The sequence below is a fragment of the Aquarana catesbeiana genome, linkage group LG08, assembly GCF_042186555.1.
Source record: "Aquarana catesbeiana isolate 2022-GZ linkage group LG08, ASM4218655v1, whole genome shotgun sequence".
Taxonomy (NCBI): Eukaryota; Metazoa; Chordata; class Amphibia; order Anura; family Ranidae; genus Aquarana; species Aquarana catesbeiana.
The window spans coordinates 308457676-308475104 of NC_133331.1; the positions used below are offsets into that span (position 1 = coordinate 308457676).

The 17429-nt window shown below is 45.8% G+C and overlaps 1 protein-coding gene across 1 annotated transcript; it reads left to right on the forward strand.

Annotated features, from left to right (window-relative positions):
* The first annotated feature begins 1610 nt into the window (after positions 1-1610).
* On the forward strand, positions 1611-12741 carry LOC141105081 (uncharacterized). The gene is made up of 8 exons (XM_073594924.1): positions 1611-4078; positions 5535-5648; positions 6850-6984; positions 7071-7158; positions 7275-7366; positions 7465-7686; positions 10903-11044; positions 11153-12741. The coding sequence occupies exons 2-8, from the start codon at positions 5544-5546 to the stop codon at positions 12535-12537; spliced, it is 2169 nt and encodes a 722-aa protein (XP_073451025.1). The 5' UTR covers positions 1611-4078; positions 5535-5543; the 3' UTR covers positions 12538-12741.
* Positions 12742-17429: the final 4688 nt, after the last annotated feature.

Genomic DNA, 17429 nt, shown 5'->3' on the forward strand with positions numbered 1-17429 from the left:
GGAGAGCTGCAAGAGATCATAGTGTAGATAGGGGAGGGTGGAGCTGCTGGAGACCATATTGTGGGAATGAGGTCTCAGAGAATGTGGTACATACTGTAAATTGCGGAAAGAGGTATAACACCGGAGGCAGAGAGTGTTTAGTGATGTGGACGCTGCTGATAGAACAATGTGTGTCGGGGATTTAGATACTGACTATAGAAGAACATCTCTACCAATATGTAGTTATTGTTGAGGAAACAATGTGTTTGCTGGCGACTTCTGAACACTGCACTTTAAAACTCAGGAGGAGACTGGATTCTGAGGTGCAGGCAATTTCCTAGTTCATTCATTCCTGATACCGGTAAGTAGAATCCTCCAGCAGTCTAAAGCTGGCCATGCACAATTAGGGCTTGTTTACACTTGCTTTAAAATGTGGCATTAAACAAGCTATTTTAAAGCACTATGAATGCCAATCAAAGCTTCTGTCACTAAATGGTGAGCTTGCAGTCCTGTTTACACGTTGTGTTTGCTTTGCTTTAAAAAACATCCCTCCTATGGCGACGCTTTCTTGGTGCTACAAAGCACCTGCAAAGAAGACTCAAAACGCTTACAGCACCTGCAGCTTTTGTGAGACTTTTATTCAGTTTTAGCTTCACTTTGTTTTGGAGGTATTGCAGGTATGAGATATCCCAGGATGCACTGGGAGAACAACAAGCGAAGTGGAAAGTCATCATCAGCAGTCACTTCCAGTTATTGTGTATATATCCTGGGAGTGTCTGGCACAGATGTCACACCTGGTGTGAAGCGAGGAGCAACAGGAAGGTGAGTGAGGTCCGAATTGGAGCAGCTTAAATAGCAGATGGCACACGTGGTGTGCAACAAGGAAATGCTATAGAGAAAGATGAGCGGGGACTGGAGAGAGGGGACTGAGCGGCAAAGGATCAGCAGAGCTGGCAGACCAGAGCAGGAGAAACTAGATGTCACATGTTTGTAACATGGAAACAATACAGAGGGAAGTAAGCAGGCACCTGAGAGAGAGGAGGATCAGTAGAGCTGAGGGTTACTACTGAGTAGGGGATCAGCAGAGCTGGGGGTTACTACTGAGTAGGGGATCAGCAGAGCTGGGGGTTACTACTAAGAAGGGGATCAGCAGAGCTGGGGGTTACTTCTGACATACCTCTCAACTTTGTGAGATGGGATTAAGAAACATCTATTAGCAAAAGTATGAAGGCTTAGGACACGCCCCTTGTCACACCCCTTAAAGGAGAATTGTGCAAAAAAATTATTGGTTAAACCCACAAGTGCTTTTTTACTACTACTATTCCTTTATACTGGCTTTTAGAATTTACAAAAGCAGGAATTTAATAATTGGATGAAAGGTTTAGTACCTGGGGAAATACCTTTTAATAGATAAATAGTGTATTGGTGCATAAATAGTGCATATACAACTATATAGCTTAGACCAAAATGAGGGACAAATGAGGAGGAAAGAGGGACAGGGACTTTGTTCTGAATGTCCCTCAAAATCAGAGACAGTTGGGAGCTATGCTACAGAGCAGGGGATCAGCAGAGTTGGGGGTTATTACTGGGCAGGGGATCAGCAGAGTTGGGGGTTACTACTGAGCGGGGGATCAGCAAAGCTGGGGGTACTACTGAGTGGGGCATCAACAGAGTTAAGGGTACTACTGTGCAGGGGATCTGCTGAAATGAGGGTACTAATAAGCTGGGGATCTGCTGAACAAGGGTACCAATGCTGGGGAGGGGTACTTAGGAGCTGGGGATTTGCTGAGTGGGGACACTACTGAGCCAGGGTTCTGCTGGACCTCAACACACACAGGGCATTTGCCAAGCTACAATAAAGCTTCAAAACATAATTGAAGCGTCACCGAAGCATCAAAACACATCAAAAAAGCATGTTGAAGTGGTAGGTCTACCTTCAACTCCACCCACTAACTCACTCACTGCCCAGGAGATCGCCAATTGCTTCAAACAGAAGATTTATACAATTCGCAAAGAAGATCTCTACTGTTCCAGTACCCCCCACGCTTTACACCTCATGCCCACAGGTACAATCATCACTTACCTCTTTTAACCCCACCACTATACTTGAGGTTGTTAAACTACTTGCTAACGTCCATCTTACCACCTGCTCTCTGGATCCTCTTCCCTCACAAATGCTACGTTCACCCTCTGGCTCTATTCTACTGTCTCTAGATCTTCAATCTCTCCCTCTCTTCTGGCATCTTCCCCAACTCCCTAAAACATGCACTTGTCAGCCCCATACTTAAAAAGCCCTCACTTGACCCATCCATTCTTAACAACCTATGCCCCATCTCCTTGCTCCCCTTTTTATCCAAACTCCTTGAATGTCTGGTCTACAGCCGAGCGACCACCTTGCTGATAATAGCCTTTTTGTTCCCCTTCAGTCTGAATTTCATCCCCAACACTCCACAGAAACTGCTCTCCTAAAACTAACAATCTAATAATGGCTGAAACCAATGGACACTACTCTGTATCCCCACTATTGGACCTCTCTGTTGCCTTTGATACGGTTGACCCCTCCTCCTCAAAAAACTCCATGCCTTTGGTCTCCGTGACTGTACTCTTCTCTGGTTCTCTTCCTACTTATCCAACCACACCTTTAGCGTTACTTACAATTCTACTTCCTCCTCTCCTCTTCCCTTCTCAGTTGGGGTCCCCCAAGGTTCTGTTCTTGGATCTCTCCTATCTTCAATTTACACCTCCTCCCTGGGTCAGCTGATAGCCTCCCATGGCTTCCAATTCCACCTCTACGCTGACTATACCCAAATCTATTTCTCTACCCCTCAGCTCACTCCCTCAGTCTCCTCACGTATCACTAATTTACTAACAAATATATCTATCTGGATGTCACACCACTTCCTCAAACTCAATCTATCCAAAACTGAACTTATCATTTTTCCTCCTCCATGTTCCCCTTCCCTTCATCTCTCTGTCAAAATTGATGGCACAACTATCAGCCCATCCCCACATGCCAAGGTCCTAGGTGTAGTCCTGGACTCTGAACTCTCCTTTAAGCCCCACGTCCAATCACTGTCCAAATCTTGCCACCTCAAACTCCGCAACATCTCCAAAATACGCCCCTTTATAACCAATGACACAACAAAGCTCTTAATTCACTCCCCGGTCATCTCTCGCCTCGACTACTGTAACTCCCTTCTCATTGGCTTACCTCTACATAGGTTATCCCCCCTTCAGTCCATCATGAATGCTGCTGCCAGACTCATCCACCTTACCAATCGCTCTGTGTCTGCTACTCCTCTCTGCTAATCCCTACACTGGTTTCCGGTCACCCAACAAATTAAATAAAAAATACTAACAACTTGTTACAAAGCCATCCACAACTTAGCCCCCCGCTGTATCACTAGCCTAGTCTCTAAATACCAACCTATTCGTTCTCTTCGTTCTTCTCAAGACCTCCTGCTCCCTCGTCACCTCCTCCCATGCTCGCCTCCAGAACTTCTCCAGAGCCTGTACAATCCTATGGAACGCCTTACCCCAATCTGTCTGATTACTATTATTATACAGGATTTATATAGCGCCAACAGTTTGATCTCCTACTCTATTTGCTTTTAGACGATCCCTGAAAAAACACTTCTCTTCAGAGAAGCCTACCCTTCCCACACCTAACAACTGTATTTTCATTTTCTCCATCACCTCATTCCCCACAGCTATTACCTTTTGTTCCACTTGACCCTCCCTCCTAGATTGTAATCTCTAACGAGCAGGACCCTCTGATCCCTCCTATATTTGTATTGTAACTGTACTGTCTTGCCCCCGTGTTATAAAGCGCTGTGTAAACTGTTGGCGCCATATAAATCCTGAATAATACAGGCATGTAATAATAATAATAGATGTAACATGATAGAGGACCAAGAGGAAGCCTGCAAAATGTGTAAATGTAACCTAGACTGCAGTATTTATATTGAACACAAGGTGGTGATCTCACTGGGAACACACAGACAGGAAGTGACTGTAGAAGTAGAAACAGGAAGTTCCAGTGAAAGGTGAGTTGCGAGGAAGTAGAGAGGAGACATTGCTGGAACTGGCAGCAAAGAAGGTAATAAGATCTTATTTTATATTTATACCCAGTAACCCCCCCGTCATGTCCGTCCTCTTCCTCCATAGTCACTGTGTTTTTTGTTATGATTTACATTATAGATACTTTTTTAAATATAGAGCCATTTATCCAACTGTCCATCCAGAGCCTCTGGTTTATAGACCGGATACATCCTAAATATAGAACCATTTATCCAACTGTCCATCCAGAGCCTCTGGTTTATAGACCGGATACATCCTAAATATAGAACCATTTATCCAACTGTCCATCCAGAGCCTCTGGTTTATAGACCGGATAAATCCTAAATATAGCGCCATTTATCCAACTGTCCATCCAGAGCCTCTGGTTTATAGACCGGATACATCCTAAATATAGAGCCATGTATCCAACTGTCCATTCAGAGCCTCTGGTTTATAGATCGGATACAACCCAGCAGATATTGTACTGGTTCCACCATGGGCATCACTAGCGCTAAGAACCCAAGGGCTTGTGCCCCTCATTTTATACAGGGTGCCTTGGGTCCCAAACATATGACTACCTGACAGTTTCTTGTTTCAGTTTTGTCCTTGTGGTGCCATTGCCACTTACACTGCAACGCCAGCTTCTTCTGCTGTCAGACCTCAGGAAAAGGGGCAGTTCAGAGCCAAGGAAGAGCTTCCCTAAGTGCCAGTTAAGGATGAGCTCCGGCGTGTTCGCATGCTGCACGTGCCGATCCCGCCAGGAAGTCGGCACGGCGCAGCGCTAATCACAGGCAGTGAGACATTTCCCGATGTGTGGCTGCAGAGCTCGGGAAATGTCTCACTGCCTGTGATTAGCGCTGCGCCGTGCCGACTTCCTGGCGGGATCGGCACGTGCAGCATGCGAACACGCCGGAGCTCATCCTTAGTGCCAGTTCACACTAGTCGCCTGACAAGTCGCCTCCCCTTCTGAACAATGGAACCGTTCTAATCGGAGCGACGCAAGTCGCTCCGACTTAGAAAAAGGTTCCTGTACTACTTTGGGGGCGACTTGCATAGACTTCTATACAGAAGTCATTTTGCAAGTCGCCGTGGCAGTCGTGTGCAGGTCGCCTCGGTGTGAACCGAGCCTAAAGCTCTGATCACCAGACCCAGCCAAGGGGAAGTCCTGCACTCTCTGCATTATGTACTCCTGACCACTGCACTGTGCGCTTTACATGCTCCTAACCCCTGCACTCTGTACATTAAGTATCACTGACCACTGAACTGTGTGTTATGCAATCCTTTGCCCCCTGTGTGTCATGCCTTTCTGATCCCTGCACTCTGAACCTTACACTCTCCCGAGCCCTGCCCCCTGTGTGTTACACATTCCTGACCCCTGCACTCTGTTACCATGACACAAACACATTTCTAAACCTTCCACACTTATGGTTGGAGAGATTAAAGGGAATCTCCATTCGTCTAAGAGTTCTAATGATGACTATGTTAATTGTCTGCAGAGATCTTGTATGGATCACATGATCTCATCAATGAGGATGGAGGAGGACACGAATCACATGACTGAGAGGATATTGGACCTCACCCTGGAGATCATCTACCTGCTGACCGGAGAGGTGAGGAGGATTCTGGGAGGTCACATGACATCACTCTTATCTCTATTAACCACTTCAGCTCCGGAAGGTTTTACCCCCTTTCCTGACCAGGCCATTTTTTTTTTTCCGATACGGCACTGCGTTATTTTAACTGAGAATCGCGCGGTCGTGCGATGCTGTGATGCTGTACCCAAATAAAATTCTATGTCCTTTTTTTTCACTGCAAATAGAGCTTTCTTTTGGTGGTATTCGATCACCTCTGAAGTTTTTATTTTTTGTGCTATAGACAAAAAAGACAGACAATTTTGAAAAAAAAAACTATATTTTTTTTACTTTCTGCTATAAATCACATCCAATAAAAATGTAAATGAAGCAAATTTCTTCATCAGTTTAGGACAATATGTATTCTGTTACATATTTTTGGTTAAAAAAAATCCCAAAAAGCATATGTTGATTGGTTTGCGCAAAAGTTATGGCGTCTACAAACTATGGGATAGATTTATAGACTTTTTCGTTTTTTTATTGTTTTTACTATTAATGGCGGCGATCTGCGATTTTTAGCGGGACTGCGACATTGCGACGGACAAATCTGACACTAAGTGACACTTTCTGGGGACCAATGACACGAATAAAGTGATCAGTGATAAAGAAATGCACTGTCACTGGATAAATGACACTGGCAGGGAAGGGGTTAACAGGGGCAATAAAAGGGTTAACTGCGTTCCCTGGGTGTGCTTTCTTACTATGTGATGGGATGGGATGGACTGACTCGAGGAAGAGAGACATCTGTGTTCCTAATTAGCAGGAATCACAGAGCTTTCTCTTCCTGTCTGACAGAACGACGTTCTGCCTTGTTTACATAGGCGGACCGCCGTTCTGTCTGTCCAGCGAACGATCGGCGGTGGCCGCCGGACCCGCTGATTGGCTCCCATTGTGTCCAATCACAGAGGGAGCGCGGCTCTGGGGGTGGGCGCGCCTCAAAGCCGATGGTAGAAATCACGTACAGGTACGTGATTTCGCGCTTAAGGGACGCCCTGCCGCAGTATATGTACGTGGGGCGGTCCTTAAATGGTTAATAAAACACAGACCTGACCGGAAAGGTGAGGAGGATTCTGGTCACATGACATCACTCTTATCTCTATTAATAAAATACAGACCTGACCGGAGAGGTGAGGAGGATTCTGGGAGGTCACATGACATTATTGTTGCTCTTTCAATACAGAGTTTTCCTCCGGTGAAGCCTGGTGACCATCTAACCATCACAGTGCCTTCACCTCAGTCTATGAAACCCAAGAGACACACGGGCAAGAAAATTCTAGAAGTCACCAACAAGATCATTGAGCTGCTAACAGGAGAGGTGAGCGGTGCCGGGAATTCTGGGACATTATCCAGTAACAGACAAGGGATGTGTCTGGATGGTGACTGTATCATTGTGTGTGTCAGGTTCCTATAAGGTGTCAAGATGTCACAGTCACTGTGGAGGAGTATTTAGAAGGACACATGGATCTCTCCAAGGATGTCACACCTCCAGGTAAGAGGAGACTTTATTGTAAAGGAGAGAGCAGTACGGAGGGTCCACCTAGATCCCCCATCATCTGATAAACACATAGAAACAATGTATTCAGTCAGTGTGTGTGTTTCCTACAGATGGATCCAGTAATGGGAACCCACCAGAGAGATGTCCCCGTCCTCTGTATTCCCGGGATTCCACACAGGAAGATCACACCATCTTACAAAGAGTTAAGGAAAAAAATATTAATTAACAGCTGATAATTACATTTTTGACCTGTTCAGGACAATGTTGTTACAGCTAATCTCACTTTCATTAAATATTCAGGGTATAAACCAGAGTGGTTGGAAATATCCTGTTAATGAATGGATAAAAGAGGAGGAGGATGAGGTTGGTGTGATGGAGAAGTTTTTTGAAGGACACAAAGATCCCTTCGAGGATTTTGTGATTGAGCCATTCAGTGACACAAACCCACCAGAGAGATGTCCCCGTCCTCTGTATTCCCCGGATTCCATACAGGAAGATCACACCATCCCTCACCATCATCAGGTAGGTGGACTTGGTGTATATGACACAGAAGTTATTCAGAATTTTGTGAGAGGTCATTCTTCTATTTAATCACCTGTTCTAATGTTGACGTCTTCATCTGAAGTACAACTTTTACTCCTCCCTTCCCCCCTATTTCCATCCAGTTTTCTCCAAACGCACTTCTTTTTTTATTTATTACATCACTATATGTACCTTTCTTCTGTGAGTTTTGGGTGCAGTCACGTGATTTCAAGGGTCCTCTTCATCCTTTTGTTCTTTCAATGGTGGACATGTGCTGATTGACATTGTGCTGTTCTTTGCTCCTCTGTGTCCAGGCTGGTGTGAGTTCATGGCTCACTAGACATTTAGGAAATTGGCAGGGTTACACTCCTGATTTTTCTCTGCTGCAGGTCAGTACCACCTACTGGATGTAGTTTCTGTGTCCACCAGCAGGTGTCTCCCAGGATCCAGCATATTCTAGTAATCAGTCTCCACCTGATGCTGGTTGCTGGGAGGGTATTTAGTCTCTCCTCTGCTAGTGCACTTTAAGTCAGATACTGAGTGGCATTTATCCTGCTCCTGCTCCTGCTCTTGCCCTTGCCCTGCATCCTGTACCCTACACCCTACTGCTTTATATCTGCCCCCCTTGTTCCTGATCCCGGTCCTAATTCCCCCTTCCTTGACTCTCAAGTATTTCCTGTGACCTGTGTGCAGTGTTGGCAACCTGGCTGATATTTACTGACACAACACCCAAAAATTATGGGCACAGCCAAGTTTTTGCTGGCATTTCCAAAAGTTACAAAACCACAGTTTTAAGTGCAAATTTCAGTGTTTAGGCTGCAAACAAGTACAATATGCAATTAGCAATGTGATTTAAGGTAGATATTAAGGCAAAAAAATATTTCTTATTTTATTTTCCATATAGGAAGTAAGTAGCTCGGGGACAGGGCTCAGGAGGGCAAGAAATTCGAATGGGCAGCACACACACACATGAAATTGACTCTCATAGTGACCCTGACACCTCACCCACACAACACGTCCCCTCCTGAGTCACAGTGACAGTCTCTCTCCATGCCAGTTGGTCCCTTCAGTCCAAACAGCACTGACAGTCCCGCTCCCGGCTTGCCTTGTTCCCGTCACGCAGACCCGAACATGAGGCTCCAGCCGCACCGTTCGGTTCCCTTGCACCATGACATCACACAACACGCTCGGGCACTGCCTCTGCCAGACCCGCCCCTCACCATCGCTGCCTAAACTCACTGTAGCAGGGACTCGGATGGTCTCGGCCGACCCCCTTCAACCTCTGCAGCAATGCTGGCAGCACTCATACGTCTATTTCCCAAAGACAACCTCTGGATATAACGCTGAGCACGTGCACTCAACTTCTTTGGTGGACCATGGTGAGGCCTGTTCTGAGTGGAACCTGTCCTGTTATACCGTTGTATGGTCATGGCCACCGTTCTGCGGCTCAGTTTCAGGGTCTTGCCAATCTTCTTATAGCCTAGGCCATCTTTATGTAGAGCAACAATTATTTTTTTCAGATCCTCAGAGGGTTCTTTGCCATGAGGTGCCATGTTGAACTTCCAGTGACCAGTATGAGAGAGTGAGAGCGATAACACCAAATTTAACACACCTGCTCCCCATTCACACCTGAGACCTTGTAACACTAACAAGTCACATGACACCGGGGAGGGAAAATGGCTAATTGGGCCCATTTTGGACATTTTCACTTAGGGGTGTACTCACTTTTGTTGCCAGCGGTTTAGACATTAATGGCTGTGTGTTGAGTTATTTTGAGGGGACAGCAAATTTACACTGTTATACAAGCTGCACACTCACTACTTTACATTGTAGCAAAGTGTCATTTCTTCAGTGTTGTCACACGAAAAGATAGAATAAAATATTTACAAAAATGTGAGGGGTGTACTCACTTTTGTGAGATACTGTATATGGTCTGGTCTCCGTTTCCTAAGTGTAGCCATGCAGATCTGGTCATCTCTGCTGCTGATTCCTGATGAGGATAATCAAGATGGCAGCGGTGGGAATATTTCATATGGCATTTGTAGTGGCTCCATGAATCTTTAGAGTATTAGCTGACAAACACACATGTGGAACTGGACCTTCTGGGCTCTCCATCTCATTAATAAAACAATAGATGACTCTCTATGAACACACATTCTCATTCCAATCACCATCTAAGAATAGAAAGAGACTATTGTAAAGTTTAGAAATCGTAGCACAATATAACCAACCATTAATCTACATTAAGTCTTGTATATTTTATCACATTAAAATACACTATATTCCCAAAAGTATTGGGACGCCTGCCTTTACGTCAACATGAACTTTAATGGCATCCCAGTTCATAGGGTTTAATATTGAGTTGGCCCACCTTTTGCAGCTATAACAGCTTCAACTCCTCTGGGAAGGCCGTCCACAAGGTTTAGGAGTGTGTCTATGGCAGTGGTTCTCAACCCTATCCTCAAGTGCCCTCAAAAGGCCATGTTTTGGGAATTTCTCTTAAAAATAATAAATAGCTGTCCAAAATACCAAGCCATTGACTCGTGATTTAAATCACCTGTGCAAGATAAAGGGAAAACCTGCAAACATGGCCTGTTGGGGGTACTTGAGGACAGGGTTGAGAACCACGGGTCTATGGGAATGTTTGACCATTCTTCTAGAAGAGCATTTGTGAGGTCAGGCACTGCCGTTGGACGAGAAGGCCTGGCTCGCAGTTTCCACTCTAATTCATCCCAAAGGTGTTCTATCAGGTTGAGGTCAGGATTCTGTGCAGGCCAGTCAAGTTCCTCCACCTCAAACTTGCTCATCCACGTCTTTATGGACCTTGCTTTGTGCACTAGTGCGCAGTCATGTTGGGACAGGAAGGGGCCATCCCCAAACTGTTCCCACAAAGGTGGGAGCATGAAATTGTCCAAAATGTCTTGGTATGCTGACGCCTTAAGAGTTTCCTTCACTTGAACTAAGGGGCCAAGCCCAACCCCTGAAAAACAACCCCCCCCCCACCATAATCCCCCCTCCACCAAATGATTTGGACCAGTGCACAAAGCAAGATCCAGGTGACATTCAAGTACTTACATTGCTTGCGTAAAAAAAAGAAAAAAACACCCACACACATTTAGTGATGTATTAATAAGTGTAGAGCTGTATCCATTTGTATCTTTTATATCTGTCTGGAGTTCGGCTTTAATAGATGTTTTCTATTATTTTGGGGTTTAGGGTGAAGAACGGATTAATATAAAAGCTGAGGTTAAAGAGGAAGAAGAAGAGACGTATGTGGAGGGTGATCAGCCGTCCATGGAGGAGGTTGGGATGATTATGAAAAGTGAACAGGAAGAAATGTCTCCACCTATCAACATAAGTAAGTATAGGCACTATGGAAGAAACGGGTCACAATTTAATTTTACTTCTGAGTATTCTCTATTATTACTGACCTTTTATATTTATTTAAACAATTTTTTTCCATCAGATGGATGTGATGTCAGGAATTCCTCGGAGAGACATCTTCTATTATCTGCTGATTGTAAGTCAGAAGATAATGTCATCACACAGGATCCTCCAGGAGGAAATCCAAATACACAAAATATACATCACAGACCTTCCTGTCCGGAGACATCAATGGATCCCTCTGATCAGGGGGAATCTTCTCATCAATCACATACTATGATTGTAAATATCCATGTAAGATCTCACACTGCAGATCGATCAACAGATCCTTCTAATCCCGAGGAATCTTCCTCACCCCATGAAGGAGATCACCGAGGTGACAATCTATTCTCATGTTTGGGGTGCGGGAAATCTTTCAAGACAAACTCTGAACTTCGTATCCATCTCCGATCCCACACCCGTGTAACTCTTACATGTTCATACTGCGGGAAATCTTTTAATCAGGAAAGCGAATTTCTTACACATCAGAGACTTCACAAGGCTGAGAATCCTCATATATGTTCAGTATGCGGGAAATGTTTCACTGACGAAAACGAGCTACTTATACACCAGAAAGTTCACATCGGAGTTCGTCCTTTTTCATGTTCAGAGTGCGGGAAATGTTTCACTGGGAAAAGCGTACTTCTGACGCACCAGAGAGTTCACACGGGCGAGCGACCGTTTACATGCACAGAGTGCGGGAAAAGTTTCACTCAGAAGGTTTGCCTTGCTTCACACCAGAGAGTTCACACGAGTGAGCGCCCTTATTCATGTTCAGAGTGCGGGAAATGTTTCAGCCAGGAAAAAAGCCTTGTTAAACACCGGAGAATTCACACAGGTGAGCGTCCCTATTCATGTTCAGAGTGTGGGAAATGTTTCAATCATAAACGAGACCTTGTTAAACACCAAAAAACTCACACGGGCGAGCTTCCTTATTCATGTTCGGTGTGCGGGAAATGTTTTGTCGTGAAATGCGTACTTGTAGCACACCAGAGGATTCACACGGGCGAGCGTCCTTTTTTTTGCACAGAGTGCGGGAAAAGCTTCACTCAGAAAGGAAGCCTGACTATACACCAAAGACTTCATAAAAGCGAGCGGCCTTTTTCTTGTTCGGAGTGTGGGAGATCTTTCACCGTAAAAGCCAAGTTTCTCGCCCACCAGAGGAGTCACATGGAGGAGAGTCTATTTTCTTGTTCAGACTGCGGGAAGTCTTTCAGCCAGAAAGCCCAGCTACTCGCTCATCAGAAAAGCCACACGGGAAAACATCCTTTTCCCTGCCCAGTGTGCGGGATATGTTTCTCTGACAAGGCAAATCTTCATAAACACCAGAGGAGTCACACGAGTGAGCGTCCTTTTGCATGTTCAGAGTGCGGGAAATGTTTTACACGTAAAGAAAATCTGATAAAACATCAAAGAAAACACACATGATGAGACTGTACATAAATGTAGCCAGGTTCTTGGCTAAGAATGAGATTGAGAGAGACACTGGCTGCAGCTGCTCTCTGTAGCTAGGTTTAGGTGGTTAGGTTTACAGCTGCTACACAGATACCTTTTACCTATTGCTTATTCGTAAGAGGTACACTATATTACCAAAAGTATTGGGACCCCTGCCTTTACACACACACACACATGAACTCTAATGGCATCCCAGTCTTAGTCCGTAGGGTTCAATATTGAGTTGGCCCACCCTTTGCAGCTATAACAGCTTCAACTCTTCTGGGAAGGGTGTTCACAAGGTTTAGGAGTGTGTCTATGGGAATGTATGTGTCAGAAACCATGAACCAGACCGAGACAGAAGTACAGTAAAAATCACACTTGTTTATTAATAAAAATAAAAAGGTAAATAGAGTAAGCGTAGTCAAAGCATAGCCAGAGTCCAGAAACCAGATCGGGTAGTCAGCCAAGCCAGAAGTCAGGGATCCAAGTAGAGGAACAGCAAGCAGGATAAGGAGCCAGAAGGAAAGTCAGCAAAGCCAGTCTTTAAACAGGAATGCAGGAGATGGCTTCTTGTGATGTGACCAAGGTGAAGGCAGGAATGAAGTGATCTGGAGATCTTTAAGTAGGGGGGACTGACGAGCAGATCCACAACAGCTGGTTTACTGTGGAGAGAGATGAGAGCTGGCAATTAGCCGACAGCTGAGCGGCCAGCTCAGAGAAGGAAGGGCTGAGCCAGCCCTGACAGTTAGATCATTCTTCCAGAAGAGCATTTGTAAGGTCAGGCACTGATGTTAGACAAGAACGCTCTAATTCATCCCAAAAGTGTTCTATCCGGTTGTGGTCAGGATTCTGTGCAGGCCAGTCAACTTCCTTTATGGATCTTGCTTTGTGCACTGGTCCAATTCATTTGGTGGAGAACGATTATGGTGTGGGGTTGTTTTTTTTTAGGGGGTGGGCTTGGCCCCTTAGTTTCAGTGAAAGGAACTCTTAACACGTCAGCATACCAAGACATTTTTGACAATTTCATGCTCCCAACTTTGTGGGAACAGTTTGGGGATGGCCCCTTCCTGTTCCAACATGACTGTGCACCAGTGTACAAAGCAAGGTCCATAAAGACATGGATGAGTGAGTTTGGGGTGGAGGAACTTGACTAACCTGCACAGAGTCCTGACCTCAACCCGATAGAACAACTTTGGGATGAATTTGAGCGGAGACTGCGAGCCAGGCCTTCTCGTCCAACATCAGTGCCTGACCTCACAAATGTGCTTCTGAAAGAATGGTCAAACATTCCTATAGACACACTCCTAAACCTTGTGGACAGCCTTCCCAGAAGAGTTGAAGCTGTTATAGCTGCAAAGGGTGAGCCAACTCAATATTGAACCCTACGGACTAAAACTGGGATGCCATTAAAGTTCATGTGCGTGTAAAGACAGGTGTCCCAATACTTTTGGTAATATAGTGTATGTGAACCTGGCCTGCTGTTGAGCAGAAAGAGTTTAATAGACTGAGTCAGGCAGCAATGCACAGTGGGAACTGTAGTCCTGAAGAGAGACTTTCCTGTGTCATCAAGAACTTTTGAACTACATTCTCCAGAGAGGAGATTGCTGGGGGGGAGGGGAAAGAGCTGCATTTCCTGGGCTGTACATGACCCAGCTTCCTCTTGCGGTGATGGAGACCTGAGAGTGCACATCACTGCTTCATATCGGTGGCCTGAATGGGATCCAGAGTGCTGAGTTCAGAGATGCCAACAGCCAGAGTCACCTGCGTGCAGAGCAGAGAGTGGACTAACCGCTGTTTGTGACCGGATGATGAGCTGCAATATTACTGGCACTGGTGAGCTGCGGCTGGTGGATTTACTGTCTGCTGCTGGAGAGACTGAGTCCTTTAGGAACTGACCATACAGCCATCTAGTAGCCTTATTGCTGCCAGCAACTATTCTCATGTTCACCTTGGGTACGACTAGGCCCCAACACTAGCCGGTTGAAGAATTAAGTCTAAAGCCTGCCCTGTTAAAGCTGCTACACAGATACCTATTGCTTATGCTAAGAGGTACCTCTCAGGGGACATTGCACCATATCATAGCCAATGTTTATTGCTGATTTATGAGTTGATTCCAGTCAATTGATACAGAACTCTATTCGAAGTTACTTTGGCCTAGTGATTATACACTCTAGTGGAATGTGTCTGAACCTATGTGTGTTCATTTATGTTCAAACCACCATTCATTCTAAGTCATACAAATACATTGAGTTAATTTACAACTAAGCGGTCTTGTGTCTTTTTCCTGGTACTGATTCACAGCCAGACTAAAGGTATCCATACTCGTGTTCTTTTAAGTTCTTACAGTGACTTTCATTCAACCAGGTATGTTAGAGGGCCTGAGGGTATTTTTGGAGTCGCGGTGCAGAACAGAGAACCCAAATTACCAATCGGTTCTCTCGGGTGTAATGCTACATAGATGTAGGATGGTGGGAGGAGAGCTGTCGGAGAATGTAGTGCGGATGGTGGAGGAGAGCTGTCGGAGAATGTAGTGCGGATGGTGGAGGAGAGCTGTCGGAGAATGTAGTGCGGATGGTGGAGGAGAGCTGTCGGAGAATGTAGTGCGGATGGTGGAGGAGAGCTGTCGGAGAATGTAGTGCGGATGGTGGAAGAGAGCTGTCGGAGAATGTAGTGTAGATGGTGGGGGGAGATCTGTCGGAGAATGTTGTATGGATGGTGGAGGAGATCTGTCGGAGAATGTAGTGCGGATGGTGGAAGAGAGCTGTCGGAGAATGTAGTGCGGATGGTGGAGGAGAGCTGTCGGAGAATGTAGTGCGGATGGTGGAGGAGAGCTGTCGGAGAATGTAGTGCGGATGGTGGAGGAGAGCTGTCGGAGAATGTAGTGTGGATGGTGGGGGGAGATCTGTCGGAGAATGTTGTATGGATGGTGGAGGAGATCTGTCGGAGAATGTAGTGCGGATGGTGGAAGAGAGCTGTCGGAGAATGTAGTGCGGATGGTGGAGGAGAGCTGTCGGAGAATGTAGTGCGGATGGTGGAGGAGAGCTGTCGGAGAATGTAGTGCGGATGGTGGAGGAGAGCTGTCGGAGAATGTAGTGTGGATGGTGGGAGGAAAGCTGTCGGAGAATGTAATGTGGATGGGGGAGGAGAGCTGTCGGAGAATGTAGTGTGGATGGTGGAGGAGAGCTGTCGGAGAATGTAGTGTGGATGGTGGAGGAGATCTGTCGGAGAATGTAGTGTGGCTGGTGGAAGAGCTGCGAGAGATCATAGTATAGCTAGGGGAGGGTGGAGCTGCTGGAGAGCATATTGTGGGAATGAGGTCTCAGAGAATGTGGTACATACTGTAAATTGCGGAAAGAGGTATAACACCGGATGGTAGCAGATGGCACACGTGGTGTGCAACAAGGGAATGCTATAGAGAAAGATGAGCGTGGACTGGAGAGAGGAGACTGAGCGGCAAAGCATCAGCAGAGCTGGCAGACCAGAGCAGGAGAAAGTAGATGTCATGTGTGTAGCATGGAAACAATACAGCGGGAAGTGAGCGGGGACCGGAGAGAGGGGAGGATCAGCAGAGCTGGGGGTTACTACTGAGTAGGGGATCAGCAGAGCTGGGGGTTACTTCTGACTACTTCTCAACTTTGTGAGATGGGATTAAGGAACACCTATTAGCAAAAGTATTTCGTTTTAGGACACGCCCCTTGTCACACCCCTTAAAAGAGAATTGTACAAAAAAATTATTGGTTAAACCCACAAGTGCTTTTTTACACTACGATTCCTTTATACTGGCTTTTAGAATTTACAAAAGCAGGAATTTAGAAATTGGATGAAAGGTTTAGTACTGGGGAAATACTTTTTAATAGATAAATAGTGCATATACAACTATATAGCTCAGACCAAAATGAGGGACAAATGAGGAGGAAAGAGGGACAGGGACTTTGTTCTGAATGTCCCTCAAAATTAGAGACAGTTGGGAGCTATGCTACAGAGCAGGGGATCAACAGAGCTGGGGGTTATTACTGGGCAGGGGATCAGCAGAGTTGGGGGTTACTACTGAGTGGGGGATCAGCAAAGCTGGGGGTACTACTGTGCAGGGGATCTGCTGAAACGAGGGTACTAATAAGCTGGGGATCTGCTGAACAAGGGTACCAATGCTGGGGAGGGGTACTAAGGAGCTGGGGATTTGCTGAGTGGGGACACTACTAAGCCAGGGTTCTGCTGGACCTCAACACACACACAGGGCATTTGCCAAGCTACATTAAAGCTTCAAAAAAGCATAATTGAAGCGTCACCGAAGCATCAAAACACATCAAAAAAGCATGTTGAAGTGGTAGGTCTACCTTCAACTCCTCCACCCACTAACTCACTCACTGCCCAGGAGATCGCCAATCACTTCAAACAGAAGATTGGTACAATTCATAAGGAGATCTCTACTGTTCAGATACCCTCCATGCTTTACACCTCATGCCCACAGGTACAATCATCACTTCCCTCTTTCAACCAAACCACTATAGACGAGGTTGCTAAACTACTTGCTAAAGTCCATCTTACCACCTGCCCTCTGGATCCTGTTCCCTCGCAAATGCTACGTTCACCCTCTGGCTCTATTCTACTCTCTCTAACCCACATCTTCAATCTCTCCCTCTCTTCTGGCATCTTCCCCAACTCCCTAAAACATGCACTTGTCAGCCCCATACTTATAAAGCCCTCACTGGACCCATCCATTCTTAACAACCTATGCCCCATCTCCTTGCTCCCCTTTTTATCCAAACTCCTTGAACGTCTGGTCTAAAACCAACTGAGCGACCACCTTGCTGATAATAGCCTTCTTGATCCCCTTCAGTCTGGATTTCGTCCCCAACACTCCACAGAAACTGCTCTCCTAAAAC

Excerpts from the sequence above, each read along its gene's own strand:
- LOC141105081 (XM_073594924.1), top strand. The coding sequence starts at position 5,544 with ATGGATCACATGATCTCATCAATGAGGATGGAGGAGGACACGAATCAC. Across the intron at positions 5,649-6,849 it reads TCTACCTGCTGACCGGAGAG|AGTTTTCCTCCGGTGAAGCC; the intron begins GTGAGGAGGATT and ends CTTTCAATACAG. Across the intron at positions 7,687-10,902 it reads CCATCCCTCACCATCATCAG|GGTGAAGAACGGATTAATAT; the intron begins GTAGGTGGACTT and ends TTTGGGGTTTAG.